The 23,747-nt window shown below is 41.3% G+C and overlaps 1 protein-coding gene across 5 annotated transcripts in view; it reads right to left on the bottom strand.

Moving 5' to 3' along the window:
- Positions 1–756: 756 nt before the first annotated feature.
- The window catches only part of MTCL1 (microtubule crosslinking factor 1), a 181,558-nt gene continuing 158,567 nt past the window's right edge, over positions 757–23,747 (bottom strand). For 3 of the 5 annotated variants that reach the window (XM_073331570.1, XM_073331571.1, XM_073331573.1), the window contains 4 exons: positions 16,222–16,527; positions 13,260–13,291; positions 10,521–12,081; positions 757–1,997 (listed from right to left, as the gene is read on the bottom strand). In XM_073331570.1, coding sequence (XP_073187671.1) covers positions 1,803–1,997; positions 10,521–12,081; positions 13,260–13,291; positions 16,222–16,527 — 2,094 coding nt within the window. In that variant the 3' untranslated portion in view covers positions 757–1,802. Of the gene's footprint in view, positions 1,998–4,814; positions 4,873–10,520; positions 12,082–13,259; positions 13,292–16,221; positions 16,528–23,747 lie in introns of all 5 variants that reach the window. The other 2 variants (XM_073331572.1, XM_073331574.1) reach the window with 1 other exon arrangement.

The following is a 23,747-nucleotide window of genomic DNA, read 5'->3' as shown; positions in this document are numbered from 1 at the left end:
CTCTTTAAAACACTAAGGTTCGCTCATTTGCCAAAGCCTTCTTGTCTTAACAGAAAACAAGGAAATACTAACATGGCAAGAAAAAACAACCCTAGAAGAGATTTGGATTCAAGGAGAGAAGAACTGAGTTCACTCTAACGCCACCATGAACATTGCTTTAAAGACACCAATTCCGTTTAGCACTTTGGGAATGGGCACTGCAGTAAAACCATAAATGGACAGTTACCACCAGAGTGGTATTGGACGCTGTGAAGTCATTTCCTATAAACAGTCTAGCAATTTCTCAAAATACCTCTGCGTGCGACCTGGATAAATGTTGGCATACTGGTGGTGACCAAAGTAAGTTTAAAAGATCAAGATGATGTCGTTATAGTTAACATTCACAACAAACAAAACATTTTGTTTTCACACAAACAAATGATTGGAAACCACACCCCAAAAATAATTTATCAAAGGAGTTGGGGAAAAAAGGTCTTGTCATCTGTTATTCTGCAGAATACAGTAAAGAAAACTAGAAATCCTCTAAATTGGTTTTATCATATTTGCATGCAGGCCTGATCCAATGCCCACTGAAGTCTGTGAGGGAGGCCTTTCCATTGGGCATTGAATCAGGCCCAGAGTGTGTATGTAAGTCAATATCTCAATTCTTTAAACAAACTTTTGCTGCTTTCCTTTTGTAGAAGAAGGAAGCATTCTCAGCTGAATGCACATAGAGAATCCCAGATCAGAAACAAACATTTGGAAGCACTCTAGCGGTTTGTAAATACTGAGGGTTTTATTTCCACTTCACATGGTCTCAGACAGACTCAAACAAGACCAATTACAATTTAGTATGCCCAGAGTTCTCAATGTTTCTCCAAAACAAAGAAAGTTCTCAGTAAACACTGTACATAGCCAGCTGAACTGTTAACAATAATTTAAAAACTTCTTTTTTGTATCGTCAATTCAAGAATACCAACAATAAAAGTACAGTACAGGTAATTTCACAACAATATTACAGTGAAACGGATTGACTCACATTTATGTGATGGTACAAGTAGAGCAACAGTATGTACATGCACTAAAGTGCTAGGAACCCAAAGGCATGCAAGTCAAGTATTGTATGTGTATTATACAGCTAACTTCACAAGACTTTCTGAGGCGTTCTTTTCTCTCTTAAATGTGGTGTGTTTACCTGTATTCCACTCCAGTTTATTTAATTCAATTCTAGTCAACTACCTTAATGGCTTTCACTACTTAAAATTTACTGCTTCTGACAAGATGAAGCATGCCTAAGAACCTTCCTCTTTTAAAATTGGTGACACTGACATTAAAATAGAATAAAATTAACTTTAAAAATACCCTAGTTTTACATGGGGAAAACAAAACAAAAAAACCCTCAAAAAAACCAATACCCCCCCCAAACAAAATAAAAAACACAACAGTGCAAATATAATAAAAAGGCAGTCAGTACTGGGGGAGAGAGAGTGCATCCAGTTTCCCTTAAAAATGTACATTTTATTTTAAATCTTATTCTTTATATTTATATCATTTTACCTTTTTTGTTAATAGACTGTATGTAGAAAAGATGGAGACAAAAATAGTTTTCTGAGCTATGAAAAAATTAAGTTATTACAGGCACATTACTGTTTCATTCTAGAAACATCGCTGTTTCACAGGTTGGACATTCAGCAGTTGAGCTTGAAAACATTCTTTGACCTCAACAACTAGATCTCTCTTTGTTGAGAAAGACGGGCCATGGTGATGGTGCTAAAATGCAAATTACAGTGAATTCTTCCCTTGATAATTCATGCAGGTTTGCATCACTGGTTTGGGTTCTCCATCTGCAGTTCCTTGCTTCCATATTCCTCAGAGGAAGTCAAATCTCCAGTTGACTGAGATTGTGAGGCAGTAGGGGAATGTGAAGCCCATCTTGAAGGTGGGCGCCGATTTGCTGGTCTCTCTGGCCGGGAGAAGCAGGATTCTAGGGACGGAGCTAGTGCGGAACAAGGTAGTTCCTTTGCAGCAAACAGATGGAAAAAATATTAGTGACTCGTATACGGCCCATTTACATGTGCAAAAAACCAAAAAACAGATTATAACTAAGCATCTTGTGAGAGGGAACAAAACCAAGGAGCATACTTTTCTACACACAAAAATATCTACATTTACGTCTGTGACTGATGGAACAGAAAAGGAAAGAGAGAAGGTTTTGATGAACTGAAGCAGCTGACAAACTTCCATTTGCTAATATTCCTTGGGCTACAAAGAAGAACCAAAAGGTATATTTGCATGATAATTCAATAAACCCCACTATCCATCACATTGCTTCAAAATGCTAAACTGGAAGCAAAGTGCCAGGTATTGAATTTGCAAGTGAGGTGAAAACAGGCACATTCCTCTGCTTCAGAGGTCAGACTGAAATGCAGGAAAGACTTGCTTAGCTGGAGAGTACTGAGATGGGACTAGTTACTGCTTCCAACTACATTAAAGAGGAGGCTTGCCTAAGAATTTGAACGAATATCAATCCTTGTTGCCAGCTGACTGAGCCTGAGCTACAGGAATTCAGTGGTACTGTAGGTTAAAGGTGGATATCCACCATCAAAAAAAGGATGAAAATTTGCAGGTCTGAAAATTTAATTCACTACATCATCTTCTCACTGCAGCAGGATCTGTAGGCCTTATGTGTAATTAGAGACAAACAGCACTGGTGATTTTTCACACTGGCACCCTATTTATATTTAAACGTTGACAATTACTTCTAATATTGATAGACTTCTCCCACAGAACGGATAGATTTCATGCACGGTTTGCATGCCCATTATAGCAAGTTGACTGATTACATGAAGCATGGCTGCCTTGTGCTACCAAAGCAAAAATCTTGAATTTCTAAGGCTTATTGAATAGCTTGGAAACTATAAAAGCAAATCAGCCGAGTTTGTCAACATGTAGAAATGTATACACTGAAGAGAGATCACTCTACAGGGTGAAAGAGTTATGTGCAAGTTACAATAATAAAATCTGAAGACAAACTGGCAAAATATGAAGGCAGAACTTATAAATCAAATGATGCTAAGGAACGATGAGCCAAAAAACCCCCCAAACCAGTAGAGCAATACATTAGGAAGTAAAAAATTTAATATCATGCCATGCAATGTATGGAGAGAGAGAGGAAAGTGACTACGAAATATTGAATTAGGTATCATGATATGATACGCAGTGATTGAGCAAGATGATGTAATATAGAAGTATCTCGGACAATAAAATGGGAAGGAAGATGAATGTTGTAGAACAAGAGAGCCAGAGGACATCAAACTGCCTGTGTGTGCGGCATATACATATGTAGGTTGTGGAGTAGAGTATCACCAGAGCTCAGCAAGCCTCTGAGAAGGGCCAACCCCTAGCCTTTACACAATAGGCAGCTAAAAGGGTGATCAGTAACACCACATTACTGTTTAAGATCATGTTCTATTGAGATGCCCTCAGCATTTCTGTAGAGCAGTTCTATACTGTGAATGACATAAGTCCTGGTTAGCAAAGAACCCTACGATCCCTGCAGACATAAACATTTGTACTATAAACTTAAAAACAACACTCTGTTAAAACAACATTAAGATTGAAGTATAAATCAGAACTAAGAAGGATACTGTCTCTGTGTCCCTACTTCACCTTATCCTGTTGTGCCTAAGGGAACACACAGTATGTCGCACTGTACTGACACTTGCTAACAGAAGTCCCTCTGTGCACTAATACCTACAGGAGGCACAACAGGATGAGCTGAGGCTGTGTTTTTCTGGGCTTGTATCTTGGTCTCTATTGAAAGAGCAGCTTTTAATTACAGTTTTCTAGCTTTGTTTGCTTTTAGCAAACTGAAAGGGAGTCAAAATTATAGCAATGGTAAACAATTTTGGTTAACTATGTAATATAGCCACAGATGTTGGTCAGCTTTGACAGAAAGGCATGGTTAAGTCCTCCTCATTCTTATCAGTGATATACACACCTACAGCGCAACACACGTTGCACAAGCAAGCCCTGGTGCTTCAGGGTACACAGGTAACTGGCAGCACAGTCTTTTAATGTGTTGGCTGCAAAATGAATCTTTTCTAGGAGTCATGATTACATGCACATTAATCCTAATGATAGGTCTATGCTCTTAGAATGCAGGAAGGAAATTAAAGAATTAAAAGGACACTGCCAAAATATTACTTTTAACAATCAAAATGTCATGCAACTACCATAGATCATTAAAATGCAGTTATAAAAATGACATTTCCTCTTGGTTATTTATTGTGATCATTGATTGTTCATGTTTCTAAGCTTAGATCATAAAAATGGGCTATATAATTTCAAATTTTTGTTTCTAGTCAGTTTCACTTTTAGATTGTTGAAAACACTGCAGGATTGTGAGTATTTGTTAGAAAATTGTTTCCACTGGAAATCAGGGTGGAGGGGGATGGGGGAAGGGAGGGAATTATGGATACATTTATATTGGTCCTAGGTTTTGTAAAAACTTAAATTTTCACAGAATTTAAATTTTGGGCTAAATTTGACCTGACAGTGTCCCTTTAAATCTCAAGGAAGCTAATGGGAGCTATCAATGTTCATGTCCAACATAATGATGGCAGAAGGCAGAATAGGCCAATCTTTAAAGTGTTCTATTCCAAGTCAGAAAGAAACATTTCAAGGGAAGAACTGTATAGGAATCAGCTGTTATTGGACGTTCTTGGCTACCTCAAGTATTGTTGTTTTTATTGCTACTTACCTATCTCCACTAGCTCAAAGTTTCAAAACTAAAGCTTTCAGACAGCTGTGGAAACAAGGTAGAAAGAACTTACAGCAGTGAGGCAGGCAGGGTTAGAGTCCCCAGGGGGCAGTTAGTAAGACAGTTTGGTTCTGGACAGGATAGAAAAAAAGAAAAAAGAAAAAGAAAAAAAGAAAGCAAATAGGTTGGACAGGGTTTTTTTTTTTTTAAGTGAAGATTTATACTCAGCAAGGAAGAGCTCATCAGACGTCCAGGGCCGGCTCTAGGTTTTTTGCCGCCCCAAGTGCAAAAAAAGAAAAGGGCCAGAGTGCCGCCACTTGAAAAGTGCTGCTGGTGCCTAGAGTCGGCCCTGCAGACGTCACTACCTGTTCATATCATGTTACCATGTTATCAGATTTCATGGGAGGGCTAAGAGAAAAGACACTAACAATCAAATTTAGAGCACAAACCAACCAACCTTGCACTGTGTTAGAAATGGACATAGCATTAAAGAATCCAAGTATTTCCTTCTACGTAGAGAAAGATATATGCTATCCTTTGCCAATTCATATTTAGGTCAGAGAAAACAATGTTACCATGAAGGAGGAATACTGCAGGGTTGTTTTTAGCTTTGTTTGGTTTTAAGTGAAAGAATATCTGTAAATTCATAACAAAGAAAAACCCACTGATGTTTTATGTTACTCTGAAGCCATATAAGCCTTTGATAGATATTTGCTTCACCCTTCCTTCTTAGTGCATTTAACAATGACAGTAAAAGGGAGGCTCAGCTGAAGATAAAGCACTTTACTCTGACACCATCTTCCCTCCTCCCAATTCCTGAGTGATTCAGCTGAGTATGTTCAGCAATTATTCAGCCATTAAGAACAGAGTGGAAAGACTAAGTTTCTTGCTGGATATGCCTTCCACGAATATTTTCTCTTCTTCAGCCACTTCAGTATGATAGTGTAACTTGTGTAATGCTCTAAGTACCTGCCAGGCTCAGAAAAGGAATCTTCATGTCACTTTTTTGTGTCTAGCCTGCTAAAGTTATCAATGGCAATGTTTATAAACCCCACGATTGCCTACTACCATAGTGGTTTAGTGAATTAGCAGGATAAGGCACTGGTAGGCCAAATCTGGTGGATATGAATTTGCTTGTAAGCAGCTCTGAGCAAGTTAGAACGCAAACAGAGCTATTACCATTGTGTGTATCTAGATACTGAAAATAAATTCCGTAGTTTCAGCAAAAATGTAAAAGGAAATAACTGGAACATCCAGAAGTTCAAAGAAAAAAAAGCTGCCAACTGGTGCTCCATGCAGGTTTTAAAGTCATTAATTACTCCTGGGGAAATTCTGCACCACTGTGCAATGCCTAATTTTGCAGAAATGAACATTGTGCGTGCAGAATTTCCTTTCTCCCACAGAAATGGGCTGCAGTGCTGCTGGCCGCCACTAGGGACCGCTGGACCCAGCAGAGCCCAGATTGCATATAGAAGACACTGCTGGGATGGGCTGGGGGGAGATAGAGGGTGTTCCTGGCAGCGGCAATTCCCAGCACACCCTGAGGGAAGCAGACAGCGGCGCGCAGGAAACTCCATGCAAGCCTGGGACCAAGCATCAGGCAGAGAAACAGGGACTGGGCTGTCATAGGGGTTTCTTTAACTCTCTAATCTTGGGGGAATTTTTGTGTGTGTCTGTATTGTTACAGACATACTTGCTGACAGGTATTTTGAAATAAATTACCAAAATAATTGAAACTGGTGTGATCATGTAGTGTTATTTTGACTAATACAATTTGCATAATTTTGCATAATTTTAAGATATTGTGCACAGAATTTTTATTTTTTTGGCACAGAATGTCCCCAGGAGTAATTAATGCATCATGCCCTGACTACAAAGAAGGGACTGTTCTCTTTGGTGTGATGGTCACTGCTACTGGCTGGAAAGAGGTAAGTACAGAAGAGACTCCGCAAAAATCCTGCACAGTGAGGTGCTGGCAGCAGCAGCACTGACAGGGCATTTCACTCAGCATAGCCTGCCTTCTAGGTGAGGCTCCGACATATGGGGACAGTGTAATCCATAAGTGACCTAAGGCATAGTCAGATCCTAAACATATTTACAGCTTCATTTCCAACAACAAATCAACATTCCACAAACACGTTTCTTTAAAACCGCACCCCATTTTGGAAAATTAACACATCTGAGTGAAGCTCACAAGGTCACCCCTTCAGGGGAACAGCACATGTTCCTGGGAGAGGATGGGACACTATAGCTGTAACCTGTGCAGCTATCACCTAATCACCTGTCAAAACCAAACATTTACTCAGTGCCGGACCATGAGTGGGCCTTCTCTGTGTGTGGCTGTGCGAGAGCCTCCCATGCACTCCCCCAGGCCCTGCATTCTGGGAAGCCCAGGGGCTGCTTCCTTCTAAAACTTCCCTGGAGAAAAAGATGCTCAACAGAGGGTATAGAAGGGTGGGAAAGAGGCAGTCTCACAGCCTCACCTCCTCATCAGGCCGGTGCACTGAGGGAGCAGATGGAATACATTGTGCAACCCCTGCATGTGGGGAAGCCCTGGAAGAAATTGTACCTGCCTGAGGCAGTGTCTCTCTGGTACCCCCCTTCCCCTGGGGCGATGTAATTCTGCACCACTCCCTGCACAGCGCTCTGCTGTAAATGACACAATCTAGCTCTTAAAAGGGGCATAGCCCCCGGAGTGGCTCTGAGGCCTGACATCCTACAAGTCAGTCAATGGGCATAATTTTGGTGTTGAAAATTTTCAAAGAGCTGCAGTCGTCTGCCATGAGCATTGTGACTATCTGATAAATCGCATCAGGTATGGCTGTCACCATGGCTATCACCACAGACCATGTCCATGTTTTGAAGTTAGTTACTTTTGCCAACAGCAATTTGTGGTGACATGGCACAACTTCAGCTTTTATATACTGGAAATTTGTTGTGACATTTCAAAGGTACACATGGAATTCCAGAGTTTTCAATGATAACTTGAAGGCAAAGCTGAGATGAAGCTGTGAGAGTACAACGCATATTTTTACAAATGAAATAATATGGGAACAGTAATCCATCAACTATACTTCTGGTTTTCAAATAAACTAGAAAATATATAAGCAGCCAAGATAGTCCAAGACAGCAAAGCTGCTTTCTCCACTTTCGTTTATTCTGAGGTATGTGCACAAACCACACTTCCATCAATTTTTACAGATAATGCAAAAATTGTATGTGGGTCTCTCTCCACACACACACACACACACACACACTCTCTCTCTCTCTCTCTCGCACTTATTTCAATTTAAACATAAAGGGCACCGACATGAAAGATCTAGGTGCTCTGCTGTCAATTGAAAATATGTGCAATAACTATTAAAAACAAAACAAGAGCAAAACTTCACTCATTTAAAACAACCAGTCACAGAAAGAAAAATTGCAGGACAAAATCTCCCACCACTAAGATCCCCAGCACCTCCCCCATCCCGCTCTAAATGCCTGTTTAGAAGAATGGGCATTATGGCATGTCAACAAATTGGTGCTATTGGGGGCCATGGCGAGGAGTGAATTCCAAAATAGAGGGGCCCTGATGATGAGTACCTTGATAGCTGCTCCCTCTTTTATATACCCAGGGGACCTCTAGCTTGAGCACCTTCAATGATCTGAGAGAGGCCACAGGAGATAGGACACTCTGTCTCAGGTAGGTAAGACCCAGGCCATTAGGATTTTAACAGGTCAACATCAGCACTTTAAACTTCACCCAGAAACCAAGAAACAGTCAGTGCAGGTCCCAGAACACTGGTGTCACATGCTCAGAGGCGAGATACTCCACCTAACAATGGGGCCACTGCACCAGTTTCCACTTCCAAATGGATGTGGCTCTTGTAGATCACATTCCAGCAGTCCTAGCTAAAGGTGATAATCATGGAAGCAAAGTCCAAGTCTGGGGGGAAAGGTCACAACCCCTGACCACAGCTATTTGCCTGCTGCTATTTGATGGTAGCCAGGAATCTAACCTAATCTAACAAAATTCTGTCGACAAAGGAAGACAAACAGCCATAATAAGGCAGGAGTAGGAGGGCAACGAAATTTCAGTTGAATTCTCTGGTTGATTCCCTTAACCCACCATAAATCATCTCATTTTATCTAGACCGAGTCTTGGCCAGCTAGTTCTCATGCATACCTCAGACTCAGACAGACACTGAGGAAGTCACTCAACCACACACACCTCAGGCTGGACAAGATAAAGGTATAGAACTGGATGTCATCTGCAAACTGAAAACACTTCCGCCAGTATCTCCTCACTAATTCTGCTAATGGTCTCACATACACATTGAACTAGAGCGACGACAGCATGGACACCTGATGTAAACCAAAAGAGAAACCTTTGGGACAGAAGACCAAATATGCAATACTACCTTGTTGGTACTCTCTAACAGAAAGGAATGAGGCCACCTAAGGGCAGGACTCACCAGGCACTACAAGAATGTCAACACCGTCTCACGATCCATTGAGTAGAAGGCAGCTGAGAAATCTAGTAGTAGCAGCATGGAGACCTGGGAACAGATCCTCCAGCCCACCAGAGCATCATGCCACATTTGCAACTCCCTAATCCCTGGGGCTGGCAAGGGGCCAGTTCAGCTACTGGTTCAGCCCTCTGCACCACTTAGACCAGACACAGAGCGTCTCTAAATTGCACCCAGATGCCTATGATCCCAAGAAGGCATTCCAGAACCTGGGAATGCAGAGGAGCGCTGGCTATTGGAATAACATAAAGGGGCCAGAGTGAGGCAGAGAATCTTGACCACTGGTTTTTATCCATCACCAGGAGAAGATCACTGACCAACATGACAGTGCTGTACCCAGGTTAGAACCCAAAGTGGCAAGGGATGTTAGATAACAGTTAATAATTGAGCTTTAGTCTGTCTTTGCATGCTACCCTGATCTGTGTTGTACACTCCCCTTGGCTGTAGCTGGAGATCTGACCCATGATGTTTATGCATATCTGCTGGGATACATTATGAATGGTACATTTTTTAGACAGCTGAGTAAAATAGCAATAGGTATTTCTTCACTGTCATGGTAGGTTTATGCTTTGACCAATCAATTTTCACGATAATTTTGCAAGGCTGCAGTAGTAGATTTCCAAGCTTTGTGTAATTTAATGACTTACATATACAAACAGAATCTACACAGCAGAGCCAAGTTTATTCAGAGTTATCCACAAAAGTTACAGTAAAGTCACTCCTGTGGGAAGGAGAGGGAGGGAAATCAAATTTATGTACTATTCCCTTCATCTGACTTGTTAAAACCAATTACCCAAACTTGAACAAAAATTACCCAATTACCCAAACTTGAACAAGAATTACCCAATTCTTGAACAAAAATTTTATTACCCTTTCTTCCAAGATAATATTAACATTCCCTCAAAATCTGCTGGGCCTAGCACATCTGTATTTTCCAGTGTGATAGGCAACTCTTACTCCTGGTATTCTGGGGAGACCCACTAGCATATGTCAGCTTTATTCTTTAAAGCATACGTTTACTTAAGTAATATTTTAAAACATAATCTACTTAGACTGTAAACTTTTTGGGGTAGGGACCACATTTTTATTATGTGTTTGTACAATGCCTAGCACAACAGGTCCGCAACTGAGGCTTACAGGAGATACCACAATACAAATAAAATAATAATAAATTAATTATAATAACAATTACTAATAAAAGAACTAATAAGATATTTCCTGAAAGAAAAGAATAATTAATTATAGAAGGGGGAAAAAAAACTCATTACCTCAATGGACCCTGGTTCTACTTTGACTATTTCTCCTGTGCTGTTGTCATTGCTAAGACTCGGTGGGCTGCGTGAAGCTAACCTTTTCTCTTCCTTTAAGGCATGCTCCAAAAGTTTCTTATTCAAGATCCTGGCAGCATTTTCTGTAAGCGTATACCCTGGAGGAGCAGATAAATCCTGTTTGATACTTGTCGCCTCAGACTCTTCTTCCTTTTCCATCTCTGTGCCCAAACGGAGAGGACTGGGTGACCGGCCACGGACACTTGTACACATTTCCTGCATGGGCCCCAGTTCTGATCTGGGTTCTGCTGACCTAGATCGGCTGCTAGACCTGCTGCATTTTTGGAGGGTCTCTTGAACAACAGGGGTATGGTCAATAATATTGAATAAACTGGAGAGGCCATCATTGATGGTGGTATGAACTGGGCTCTCCCTTGTAGTAGTTGATCTAGCCCAAGCAGACTCACTGAATCCTTTCTGAGGCGTTCCTGGTAAAGTCCGGTTATTTGGCTGATCTGTTTTTGGAAGGATTTTTCTTTGTAATTTTGGAGATCCATATTTGGGAGAACAGCACGTGCGTTCAAACTTGGCCTGGACCTTTTCGATGGCAGGGGCTACCTGCCTGCTCCTTAAACTTCTGGATGGTGATGAGATTGGTGTGGAGCCCCCCTTTGGTGTCAGACACTTGTGTGGACTGCTGGTGATGCTGCGCAAGGTTTCTGTCTGCAAGCCAACACTGATCGTCTGGGTGGTCTGTGTCCCTGTAGTTCTTATACCATTGGTTTGACAAGCTATGTCCTTAAACTGAGGCTCTGCCGAATTAGAGTTAGAACGTATTGCATTTCTGACAGAGTAAGCTACTTCCTTCATATCGTCACTCATGTTCTTGGACAGCTCCAGGGTCTGCAAGGACGAGGCAAAACCCACAGCAGTGCAAATAGGATGCTCAATAGGATGAAGACCACTTTCCAAAAAATCTTTATGGTGTTTGGTGAGATCACAGGGCCATCTCCCAAACACATCTGAGGAAGCACCTTTTGTCTCCCCCACATTCCCTTTAGCTTTGGTCACAGAAAACAAAAAGTCAGGCTCAACCGTTTTTTTCCCTCCATTCCCAGCTATCGCTGAGTTATCGAGCCTACGGAGAACTGGCGGACTGTGAAAGACCTTGACCCCCATTTTTTCTGTTACAACGTGACTCCTCAGTGGCTGCTTCTGGCAGGGCTCTGGGCTGGTCATGGTATTGGTTGTCATAGTAACACTGGTGGTAAGGTACCATGACGATGCTTGGAATGGATCTGAAGTTGAATCACTTCTTACTTTCCTAATCTCTGTCCTTTCTGCCCAGGCTTCTGCAGGCTTTTCTGTAACCCCACTATGGATCCTGGTGTTACTATAATCCCAGTTTTTGTTGAACTCTTCAATGTATTTCAGATCATCAGGGGACAGAGGAGGTGTTATATCCTCCTTACTACTAGATGAAGGCAAGGTCTTTTCAGGAAGGAATGGAGAAATATCCATCAAACGCTGGAATTCTGACATGGAGGAAACAGACACTGCCCTAGGGAAAAAAATAAAACATAAATTAAATAATTGAAAACCCTTATAGAAATATTTCTGCTTTAAAACAGAGGGAAAATTAATCCATATCACCAGCTCACATTCAAAATCTGTTTTTTAAAAGTTCCCTTTATTGCTTTTTGAATTGCTGCATAATGCAAACATTTTCTCAAGTACTATTGCTTGGTAGAGGTTTAAAATATGCAGCTTTAGAACAGGTTTTCAATATATATTATCCATGAAAAATGTATCTTTACAACACTATGGCACACATTTTTAAGGCTGCAAATAGCAGAAAAATACAAAGAGAAGTGCTGAGTATCCTTAACTTTAAGTGAAGCCAGTGAGCCCTCACAGGCAGGTGAGGTTGCAAACACTTCACAGCTAGTGCGTGGCACCTTGTGGGATCAGGCCTAGAGGTGGTTACATTTAACTAGTTTGGTGAGTTCAGCTTATGCTGCAACTTAACGAAAGTGAAACTGAGTGGCTAGAGAAACTATGAGAAATTTCAAAGAATTCTTGGGTTTCCATAAAGTTTGTTAGTTTATACAATTAAAAGCATCTAATTGAATCTTCCTATTGCTTGACTAATATTGTAAAACACTGGAATCTTTCTAGATCAGTGGTTTTCAACCTGTGGTCCACGGGCCCCTGTGGGTCTGCAGACTATGTATAGGATTTCCAAAGGGGTCTGGCACCTCCATTTGAAATTTTTTAGGAGTCCACAAATGAAAAAAGGTTGAAAACGACTGTTCTAGATAAAAGGGACTATATAAAAATGTAAATCACCATAATTATCTTTGCAAGCCCAATGAGCAAACTCAAACTAGATGAGCCACCCAGGATTTTAAAAAGTGATGAGATTTATAGAGCAATGTTACAGTGGTTAAAAAAAATCTGTTGTGAATTTTTAATCAAGATTAGGGCCAGATTCAATTTGGCGTATGTTGCAGCTCCACTAACTTCAGAGATAAACCTACCTACACCAGGGCTTAATTTGGACCAATTTATTCAGTTAGGAAAGAGTAGGGCCATACGGAGACAAATTAATTTCTGAGTAAATACACTAATCTGGTTCCAAGGCAGCAAAGCTATATACTACCCTTGCTCAGGGCTTGCGGCAAAGCCCAAAATGTCATCAGCTAGATGTTTGGTGCTTTTTCTGTCAGCTTTACTCACCTTTGAAGATTTCCCTTGTGCGTTTCTTCTTCCTGGAAAAAAAACAACCACCAGTTATTTCCAAACCTTTACAGAGCACATAATAGCAGTATTTTGCACCTGTGGGGCATTTTGTCATTTATCTCTGGATTGCTCCACAAGTTCTTGAAAATCCTTTTTCAAAATGACATACTTCTTCCTGGATAGGGTATTTGTATGGCTATTCTCTCTTTAATATACATGTATGAATGCTGTCATTCCCAGTAGAATCAATAGGATCACTCATATCAGAGATTATACCCCAAACCTAAAGCATTCTTGAATTTTTATAGTCCAAGTTATCACAAAGAACAATGAGCTTTCAATGAGCTTTCTTCACAATTAAAAATTCAAGTTCTGGATCACATCTGCATGAGTGACTTTGCTCTTCGGATCTTATCTGTTTTATATCAGAGACCTAGCTGTGCTGAGATAAGAGACAAAAATGTAGCCCTTTGACATAAGATTTCATTATAAATTCTCTAGACACTAACAAATGGTACCAGTTAAAACTCATTAAATTAGTTATATTAAATACGTGGGAAGACTATTGCTCGTTTCATAAGGAGATACCTACAGATAGCTCACAGGATTAAGATGCTGTTACAACAATTATTCCCTCGTGACAATTCCCATAATCAGCTTTTTTAGACTCATACTTTCCTGATGCAGTTGGACTAGAGCTATTGTTTTAACGATTTAGATTTCTAATCAATTATACAAAATACAAGCTAGGTAACAAAAATGTACAAGTTCAATAACAAAAAACTTTTAGTATTAACGGCTTTAATTTGACCCCATGAAAACAAGGACTTTTCCAAGAACAATACTACTCCTAAAAGTGACTAGTCAAAAAACTGCACCCTTTGATTCAACAAATCTGATTCCTGTATGCATCCTCAGTTGTATCTGAGGACTAGGTGCCTGATTCTCCATTCACTTACACTGCGGTCAAGGAATGGAGAATCAGGCACTAAGTTTTTACTGACTTTTATTGCTGTTAGTACTGCAAAGCAAATGCAACTGAGAGAGAGAGTCATATGGATTCCTTTTTTGTGTGTGCATGATCAACAGAGCTGTTTATTAAGCTCCAATCAGCTACACCTGAGGAAACCTGCTGAAGAAAATGAGTTTGTATAAGTTTCACTAAAGCATAATTTGAAGACAAGGAGGCTGCACAAAAGTCACTGAGGGCCTAATTTCACATGGAGAACTTTTATTAATGGCAGCGATGTGCGAAAATGGGGACCGGGATCCAAAACCACTTGACTCGCAGAACTGAGTGCTGAGGATACAGAACTGGAAATAGGAAAAAATATTCTTGTGCTTGTAATCTGAGCACATATGAAATGAGCCACTTGGAGAAAATAAACAGGGAACCCCACCACAACAGCTATATAGTTACATTTTTCCCCACCAAGGAAAATTAAATACTGTATGTGTGTACATGTGCACCTTCCCACACACACACACACACACACACACGCATTTAAAATTTCAGAAAAATATTCTTATATTTCCTAAATCATTTATCCTTCTTCCTGTTCCTTCCAACCAGCCTGATTCTCCTACGGTCTGTTAAGCAACAATTTAATTGCTGGCATGAGATCACATCTTGAATATCTTTACATTTTTTAACAAATGGTTTGGCACAATTTTTCACAAGCTTAAAAAACCCAACTGAAGTTACATAATGAGGGGGCCTAACAAACGTGGCTTGCCTAACAAACATGTTTCCTGAATGACCAAATTGCAAAAGCAGTCTCTATATATGTGCCTGCATTTTTGGATGTGAAAGTTTCTGTTCACTGTTAGCTATGATTTGTATACACAAACAGCATTTACATGCTGAAAACAGTATTCAGATGTCTACCTGCCTGACCTATGTACACAAATCTGAGTTTTCAGGAATGCAGAAAGTTGTCTGTCACAAAACCTGCAATTTGAAAACGGCAAACAATACAGAAGCTGTTGTTGATGATGCACCTGTCTTTTCAAGATCTGTTGCATATTTGTTTTGTAATATAAATTTAACATGCAAAAAGAGACTAAAAAGGAAGATTTTAATTCTTTGATGCTTTGGTGTATTTGTAATTTCAAATGAGATAGTAAACTGCACAGTTGTGGCACCTGACAGTTTCCTAGCTATCACCAATGTAATATGTAGTTTTGCATGCAGGTTTGTATCAGCCTAAAGTAACTAGAACCCATTGTTTCTGATGGAAACCATGGAGGCTAATGGGATGTTATCCTGGCCTGCTATAAGGTAATCTCACTGGGTCAAATCCTGGGTCTACTGAAGTCAACTGGAGTTTTGCTACCATCTTCAGTGGGGTCTGGATTTCATCCATTGTGTCCTGATCATTTCCGTCCTCATTGCCCTTTGTTATGAGATTCTGGATCTCCCTGGATGTTATGCTGAGGTATCAGAGCAAGTGACTTTGAAAGATCAGAATTACTTAGGACTCCTTCATATCCTTTCTAAACAATCAGCGTTACCTCTCTATAGCACTTACTGTTTTACTGATGTTTAGTGGCACTTTAGGATGATTTTTGAAAATGAAATTGTTTGACGTGAGCATCTGTCAAAATAGAGCTCCTGCCCCTTTTAAAACAGGAAGAGCTTTAAATCCTTGTAATTCCTTGCATAATCAAAAGTAAACAATGATCCATTTCTAACTCTTCAACTCATTCCCCTGGCCCAAAGAACAGGACATTCTTACGGGCCTTCTGGTTTCTTTAGACTGGCCAGACTAACCTCCAATTATATCCAGTGACCTTCACCAATCCAGTCAGCTCATAACAAGGGGCAACATTAAAATTCAATCAAACTCACCACCAAATTACTGCAAGCAGTGTCTAATAAAGCCTCCCCCTTCACATAGCACGACAGCTATATTGATTACAGTATAATTGTAAACATGATAGGAAAAAACAAACATACTTCAGTTAAGCAAGTCAAGAACTTCTCCCGTTCCAATCTCTGAGGCCGAGACTCATCAGATTCATCAGGAGAATCAAGGGACAGTGAATCGAGAAAGAGGTTTTCTGTGGCAGTGCACCTATCACTTTCCTTCAGCTTCGACAGCGACTGATCGTCAAACTGTATGGCATCTGAATCAGAATAGGACCTTGCCCCCATTGGATGAGGCACATGAAGGTTTCCCTGGGTTGAAAATGGACGAAGGTTACTCTCCTTCTGGTCACAAAGAATGCTGTCTCCTTTTCGTGTGCTCACTTCTTTTTGAAGCTGAAAAAAGAGCAAATTAAAACTGAAGTTAGCATGGATTATTTCCAGTAGCTCAACACCTGTGTCTTTTCTGTAGAACTTGGCCTTCTAAGACTTTGGCCCTTCGTTGTGGGCTTTGTAGCTCAGACTTGACAACTTCCAAAATATTCAAGAGACGTGAACAGGTTTATACTATTTACTCAGTGTACAATGCAGAGAATGAGGGATTCTACAATAGGGAAAATGCAGTGTGTTACCACGAGAGGACACTTCAATGCAAGGGACCAGAAAAAAAGTGGAGGAAAATCCACATCAGGCACCAAACCCACGTACATTTTCAACAGTATTTGATTTTGCATTGCAGCTTGCAGTTAGCTCTCCACAAACTACACATTTAGAATTTACTAATTTTAATTGGTTAATTGTGAAAATTATGTTATTTGCCAACATTCAGAAATTATTGAAGTGATCAAACCAAAAGAATTTTTTTTTTATGTTATGTATTTGGAACAGAACAAATAGCACAAGAGACAGAATAAAAGGTTTTCAGCAAGCAAAGACTGACATGGAGCCAAGAAACTCAGGAATTTCCTTGGAAGCAATCCACACATGGCACTCAGAGGAAAGTAGTCTTAGGGTACATTGACGCTTCAAGCTGGACAGGTAATTTCCAGCTCCAGTAGACATACCTGCACTAGCTCTGATTGGGCTAATGTGCTAAAAATAGCAGGGTAGCCGTGGAGGCGCAAGGGGTTAGCTGTCCTGACTGTGATCCCACCTGAGTCGCTAGGAACATATTTGAGGCGGCTAGCCTCTCCTGCTGCCCACATCACCATGGCTACATGCCATTTTTAAGGTACATCTGCTCAAGCTGGAAATTATACCTCCAGCTTGAAGTGTGGATGTACCTTCAGTTCGGACCTCGGCATAGCACTGCTTGGCTCTGACGAAACTAGCACTACAGTATGTGTTCATCTCCCAACAGGGAGCTGTTCCCAAGATTCTGAAATCTTGTCCTTCGTGTTTTTAAATGCCCCCTTTAAAAAAAACCCAAACAAATCGTTATTTGAAATCTGAATTAAAAAAAAAAAAAAGCAAAGCAAAGGGCTTGTCTACACTGACAGCGCTGCAGTTGTAGCTGCACCACTGTAACGCTTAGTGAAGACGCTGCCTACGCTGAGGGAAGAGCTTCATCATCATATGTATTTCACCTCTCCGTGAGGCAGTAGCTGTGTGGATGGGAGAAGATCTCCCATCGACTTAGCGCTGGCTACACCAGCATTTCCACACCCCTGAGTGATGCAGTTATACCAACATAAGGTCGTAGTGTAGCCCAGGGCAAAGTCTGGAGTTAATATCATAAGTACATAGAGTGTAAGGCAAGAAGGGATTGGTAGAACATCTAATCTGACCTCCTGCATAACACAGGTCCTTAAATGTCACACAGTCACCCCTGAAATTAAATTGCTCTCACAACCGTATCCCAAAGAAATGTAATTATAAGCTCCAGGAGTGTTTTGGAGTTCCACCAAAATAATCATGATTGTCTTCTGACTCAATAATGTAATGGCTGCCCCCTTTTAGCAATCTCCAGTCCAAACTCTAGATCTAGATGTTGAAAATTCCTTTTAACAAAGGATTAGAGCTAGATTTTCAAAACTATGTGGAACTACAGCATGGCTAAAAACCACAAGGTGAGCACACTACAGCATTGTCAAACAGCTAGTTAAGGAATTAGGCTTGCAAGGCATGTCCAGAGAAGGTGCATATTTACATGAGAACCATTAAAGTGACTAGTTCCATACTTCTAAAAAATGGAAGGGGAATGAGTGGAGCCACAAATATGGATGAACTAACAACATTTTCCGAAGTTAATAGCATAGGCAACTTTCATTGCAGTTGTAACTATCACACAATTAAAAATGATATTTCCAAAAACAAGGAATGCCAGCAGGAATGTCCTAGTAACTCATATTTGCTGCTAAAACTGCCTGAAAAGGTTTGGATAAGAAGGCTCTTTAGGAAGTTCATGAGGCAATAAGCTACAGGTGGAATTAATCAGGTAGGAACAGAGTATGTAATAGTCAACGGAGGACTTGAAGATGACCAAGTTTTAAATGCACACGTGAATAAGAGAGAAATTTTGGAGCTCAGTGAGTGAATTTGAGATGACGAATACAGAAATTCCATACAGTGCCTGTCGTGTCAAAAATCTTTCTGGATCAGATCCTAAGGTTCTTACTTTTTACTTTTACAAAATTCTCATTGAAACAGTGGAGTTCTGCTTATTCACAGTTTTCAAGACCAGAAGGAACCATTGTGATCATCCAGTCTGACCTCCTGTATAGCACAGGCTATTGGCCTTTCCCAGTATAATTCCGAGAGCATAATTTTTAGAAAAACATTCAATCTAGATTTAAAAATTGCCAGCAATGGAGAATCTACCATTACACTTGATAAACTGTTCCAATGATTAATTACTCTCACTTATTTCCAGTCTGAATATCGTGTTATACCTGTTAAACTGAAGAGCCCTATGATGGAGTATACAAACCCCTCACTGGGCAATAAAAGGTTAAGGAGCTAGTCTGGGCTCAGTCAGCCCCATCACAACTGCAAGAGATGCATAGACTGGCGGATGAGGTAAAGGGAAGCAGAACAGCTCACTTGGGGGCAGACCAGGGAAGAGAGCAGACCTTGCAGTTCCTGAGAGCAGAGCTGAGGGAAAGCAGGATATCTCCCTACAGCAACTGCCAAAAGGTCCCCATGAGGGAAGGGAGGACCTGCTTTAGATGCACCCTGAGATGGAAGCATTCCCCCGCCCCCCACACATGGACAGTTTGTTTGCGCTAATTCCCCTCCTTTTGTTTACCACAGCAGGCGAGACTTGGAACTGACCTGGCTGAGGGTCAAGCCACAAGAAGAGGCAGCTGCTGCCCTGAGAGAGAGGGAGCCACCATGCAGCACATGGCCACAAGAAGGTGCCAAGCAGTGAGCTGACCTCCTGCACACCGCCTCCACAGACGGCAAACTTTGGACAGTCTCGGGAGGGCTGGGGTAGGAAGTGGCCCTTAAGGCACCCCTGGCAGTCAGATCACTGATAGCCCTCACAGGGCCCTGGGCCAGAGCTTAGTGGAGTGGGAGGGCCCAGGCTTTCCTACCAACATCCCCACCCTGCAGTTTAAAGGGCCTAAGCCCTGACCACTAGGCAGTGTTCCCCACGAACAAAGACCAACACAAGCTCATTATTAACTATTTGTTCCCCATTGTAGTGAGGCAGACTGGCCTCCCTCTTGACTGGAGAGCAAGGGATCACTACACTCCCCTGGCGGACGGGGCCAAACCCACCCCTCCCCCCTCACCATAAGTACTAAGGTGGGACAGGAAATATAAAGGGAGGGCTCTGCAGCTCAGTTGAGTGGGACCCAGCGAAGGAGATGGATGCCTCAGGTCTGCTGCGGCACCTGGGAGCTGAATCTGCGCTCTGAAGAACCCTGCCTCCAGAGATGGACCCAGATGGGGAGTTGCCTTGACTACTGTCCACTGAGTACCCAGAGGAGCCTGAGGACCTTTGGATTTCAGAGATACCAAACATTGGGGAGGTAGGAAGTAGCCCAGAGGCAGCTGACAACTGTTTGGCTCCGTGGCTGACTGCCTCTAGTTTGGTGTTTTGCGGCTGGATCCCCACTGTCCCAGTGGTGGATCATTCCACCGCTGATAGGGCCCTGGGTTGGGACATGGTGGAGTTGGGTGAGTCCGTGTCCCCCGCCACCCAACCCCTGGGGTGGCAGACTCCTCACCGTAGGCCAGGAGGCCTGTGTGGATCTACCGTCCATTGAGATAGGACACTAGACTCCCGGGTGCTCATCCTTCTGGAGCCCCCAAACCATGTGGGTGCTCAGCCCTACATGAACCCCGAGATGTGTGTATTTGCTGGCTGCCTTATCCTACACGCTGAGGCTAAAGCCTGCTCTCTGCTATGCCCCGCCCAGGGGCTAGGGCTCTAGATTGTGTGTATTTGCTGGCTGCCTTGGCCAGGAGGCTTAGGCTACAGCCTGCTCCCTGCTGGACTCCACCCAAAGGGCTAGGACTCCAGACTGCTAATTACTGTCATCCTCAGCTGAGGGGCTGCTCAGTGTACTGCCCTGCCCAAGGGTGGAGACAAGAGCACCAAACTGTTGTTGATTGTTTGCCTCTGTTAGATGGGCTCAGAACTATAGACTACTTATGGCTTAGCCCCACCAGTGCAACCTCAGCTGAAGGGCTACCACCCAATACAGCAAGACAGAGTGGCCTTCCTCCCCACTGACCAAGGGATCACTACACCCATGAAGATACTTATTGGCTATAATCAAATCACCACCTTCTCTTTGTTGAACTAAACTTATTGAGCTCCTTGAATCTATCACTAGGAGGCATATTTTCTAATCCCTTAATCATTCTTGTGCCTCTTCTCTGAACCCTCTCCAACTTATCAACATCCTTCTTGAATTATGAGCACCAGAACTGGACATAGTATTCTAGCAGCAGTCACACCAGTGCCAAATATAGGGGTAAAATATCTTCTCTACTTTTACTCAAGATTTCCTTGTTTATGCATCCAAGGATCACAAAAGCCCTTTTGGCCATAGCGTCACACTGGAATCTTGTGTTCAGCTGATTATCCAACATGACCCCCAAATCTTTTTCAGAGTGACTGTTTTCCAGGATAGAGTTCCACATCCTCTAAGTATGGCCTATAGTCTTTCTTCCTGGATTTACAGGAAAGGAAGCTGCAGTTGCAAGGAGCAAGTCGAAAAATGAAGGGGAATTGGAAGAAAAAGAAAGACGATGCAGCCTCAAAGGTGGTTAAATTTATTCTGAATGCGTTATGGCTGGCAATACAAATGGAGTCTTTATGGAAATACACGTGCAAATCGGCTGGAGCCCTTGGCTATGCTAAGGTTGTGTGACGGGACTAGCATGAGGCATGAACTCCTTGCCCAAGTTTGATTATTAATACTCCAAGCTGATAAGATTTCTAATAAAGTGACAGTCTTTTGTAAAAAAAAAAAAAAAAGGGGGGGGGGGGAGGGGGAAAGGGATAGCTCAGTGGTTTGAGCATTGGCCTGCTAAACCAAGGGTTATGAGTTCAATCCTTGAGGAGGCCATTTGGGATCTGGGGTAAAAATTGGGGATTGGTCCTGCTTTGAGCAGGGGGTTGGACTAGATGACCTCCTGAGGTCCCTTCCAACCCTGATATTCTATGATTCTATGTAGATTTCAAAAAGAAGATACAGTTACCCATATTAAAACACATAGTGTTTGCTTACACCCAGCTTACCAAGTGATCCAGATTGCTCTGAATCAATGATCTGTCCTCTTTGTTATTTACCACTCCCCCAATTTGTGTGTCATCTGCAATCTTTATCACTGCTGATTTTATGTTTTCTTCCAGGTCATTGATAAAAATGTTAAATATCATAGGGACCCCACTAGGAACACACCACTCAATGATGATTCCCTGTTTGCAATTACATTGTGAGAGCTAACAGTTAAGACAGCTTTTAATCTATTCAATTGTGCCATGTTAATTTTTTAAATCTAGTTTTAAAATTTAAACTAAATCTAGTTTTTTAAATACAAATTTTGGGTGGTATCAAACCAAATGCCCTACAGAAGTCTAAGTATATTATATCAGACCATTCTCTTTATCAACCAAACTTGTAATCTCATAAAAAATATATATATATCTGGTTAGTTTGACAGGATCTATTTTCCGTTAATCCATGCTGATTGGCATTAATTATATTATTCTCCTTTAATTCTTTATTATTTGAGTCCACTCTATTATCTTGCCAAGGATTGATGTCAGACTGGCTGTCCTATAATTACCCAGGTCATCTCATTTATCCTTTTTAAATACTCGCAAAATATTAGCTCTCTTCCAGTCTTCTGGAACTTCCCTGGTGTTCCACAACTTATTGAAAATCAACATTCATGGTCCAGTGACCTCCTCAGCCATCTCTTTTAAAACTCTTGGATGCAAGTTCTCTGGACCTGCTGATTTAAAAATATCTGACTTTAGTAACTGCCATTTAACATCCTCCTTATATACTGGTGGAATGGACAGTGTTATCATCAGCATATATATGACATCATCTGTTTTTTCTCCAAATACAGAACAGAAATATTTATTGAACACTTCTACCTTTTTTTCATTTTTATTGATAATTCTATCATTTCCATCTAGTAATGAACCAATACCATTGAGTAAGAACTGAATAAAAATTGAATAAAACTTCAGGATTTGGGTAATTTTATAGGACACCTCAAACAACTTCATTTATAGTAACTAACTTAGGGATTCAATTGTAAGAAGAAATAGTTTGTATATATTTTTTTCCTTTTCCTTGTACACATGTACAGTTGCAAGCCCTACATGATTTTCATATGTCTTTCTAATACTACCCGTCTTTGGAGCTATATGACAAATCAATATGGTTTACTGGATTAGCCTATAAATATTAAACAATTGAAATGAAGATAAATGACAAGATGACAATCAGTAAAGACAAGTGCAAAGTAAGGAAGGAAAAATCAAATGCACAACTTTAAAATGGGGAATGACTGGCTAGGCAGTAGTACTGTGAAAAAGGATCGAGTGGGGCATATAGTGGAGTACAAATTCAATATGGGTCAACAACATAGTGAGGCTGAAAAAAAACAAATGCCATTCTGAGGTGTATTAACAGGCATCATATGTAAAATACAGAGTAATTGTTGGGCTCTACTCCGCACAGCTGGAGTACTGTATCCAATTTTGGGCACCATAGTTTAAGCAAGATATGAACAAACTGGAGTGAGTCCAGAAGGGAGCAACAAAAATGATAAGAGATTTGGAAAACATGGCCTATGAGGAGAGGCTGAACGCACTGGGCATGTGTAGTCTTGAGAAGAGAAGGTGGAAGGAGGACATAAGAGTCTTCAAATATATAAAAGATTTTCATAAAGAGGATCGTGATCAATTGTTCTCCATGTCCGCTGAGGAAAGGGAGAAGTAACCAGCTTAGTTTGCAGCAAGGGAGATTCAAGTTAGATATTAGAAAAAACTTTCAGACTGTAAGGTACAGTTAAGCATTGGAGAAGGCTTCCAATGGAGGCTGTAGAATCCCCATCACTGGAGGTTTTTGAAGAACAGGTTGGACAAAAGTCAGGGGTGGTCTAGGTACACTTAATACTGACTTAGCCTGGGGGGATGG

The sequence above is a fragment of the Lepidochelys kempii genome, chromosome 2 (assembly GCF_965140265.1).
Source record: "Lepidochelys kempii isolate rLepKem1 chromosome 2, rLepKem1.hap2, whole genome shotgun sequence".
Lineage (NCBI taxonomy): Eukaryota > Metazoa > Chordata > Testudines > Cheloniidae > Lepidochelys > Lepidochelys kempii.
This window is presented reverse-complemented; position numbering and strand designations above follow the sequence as displayed.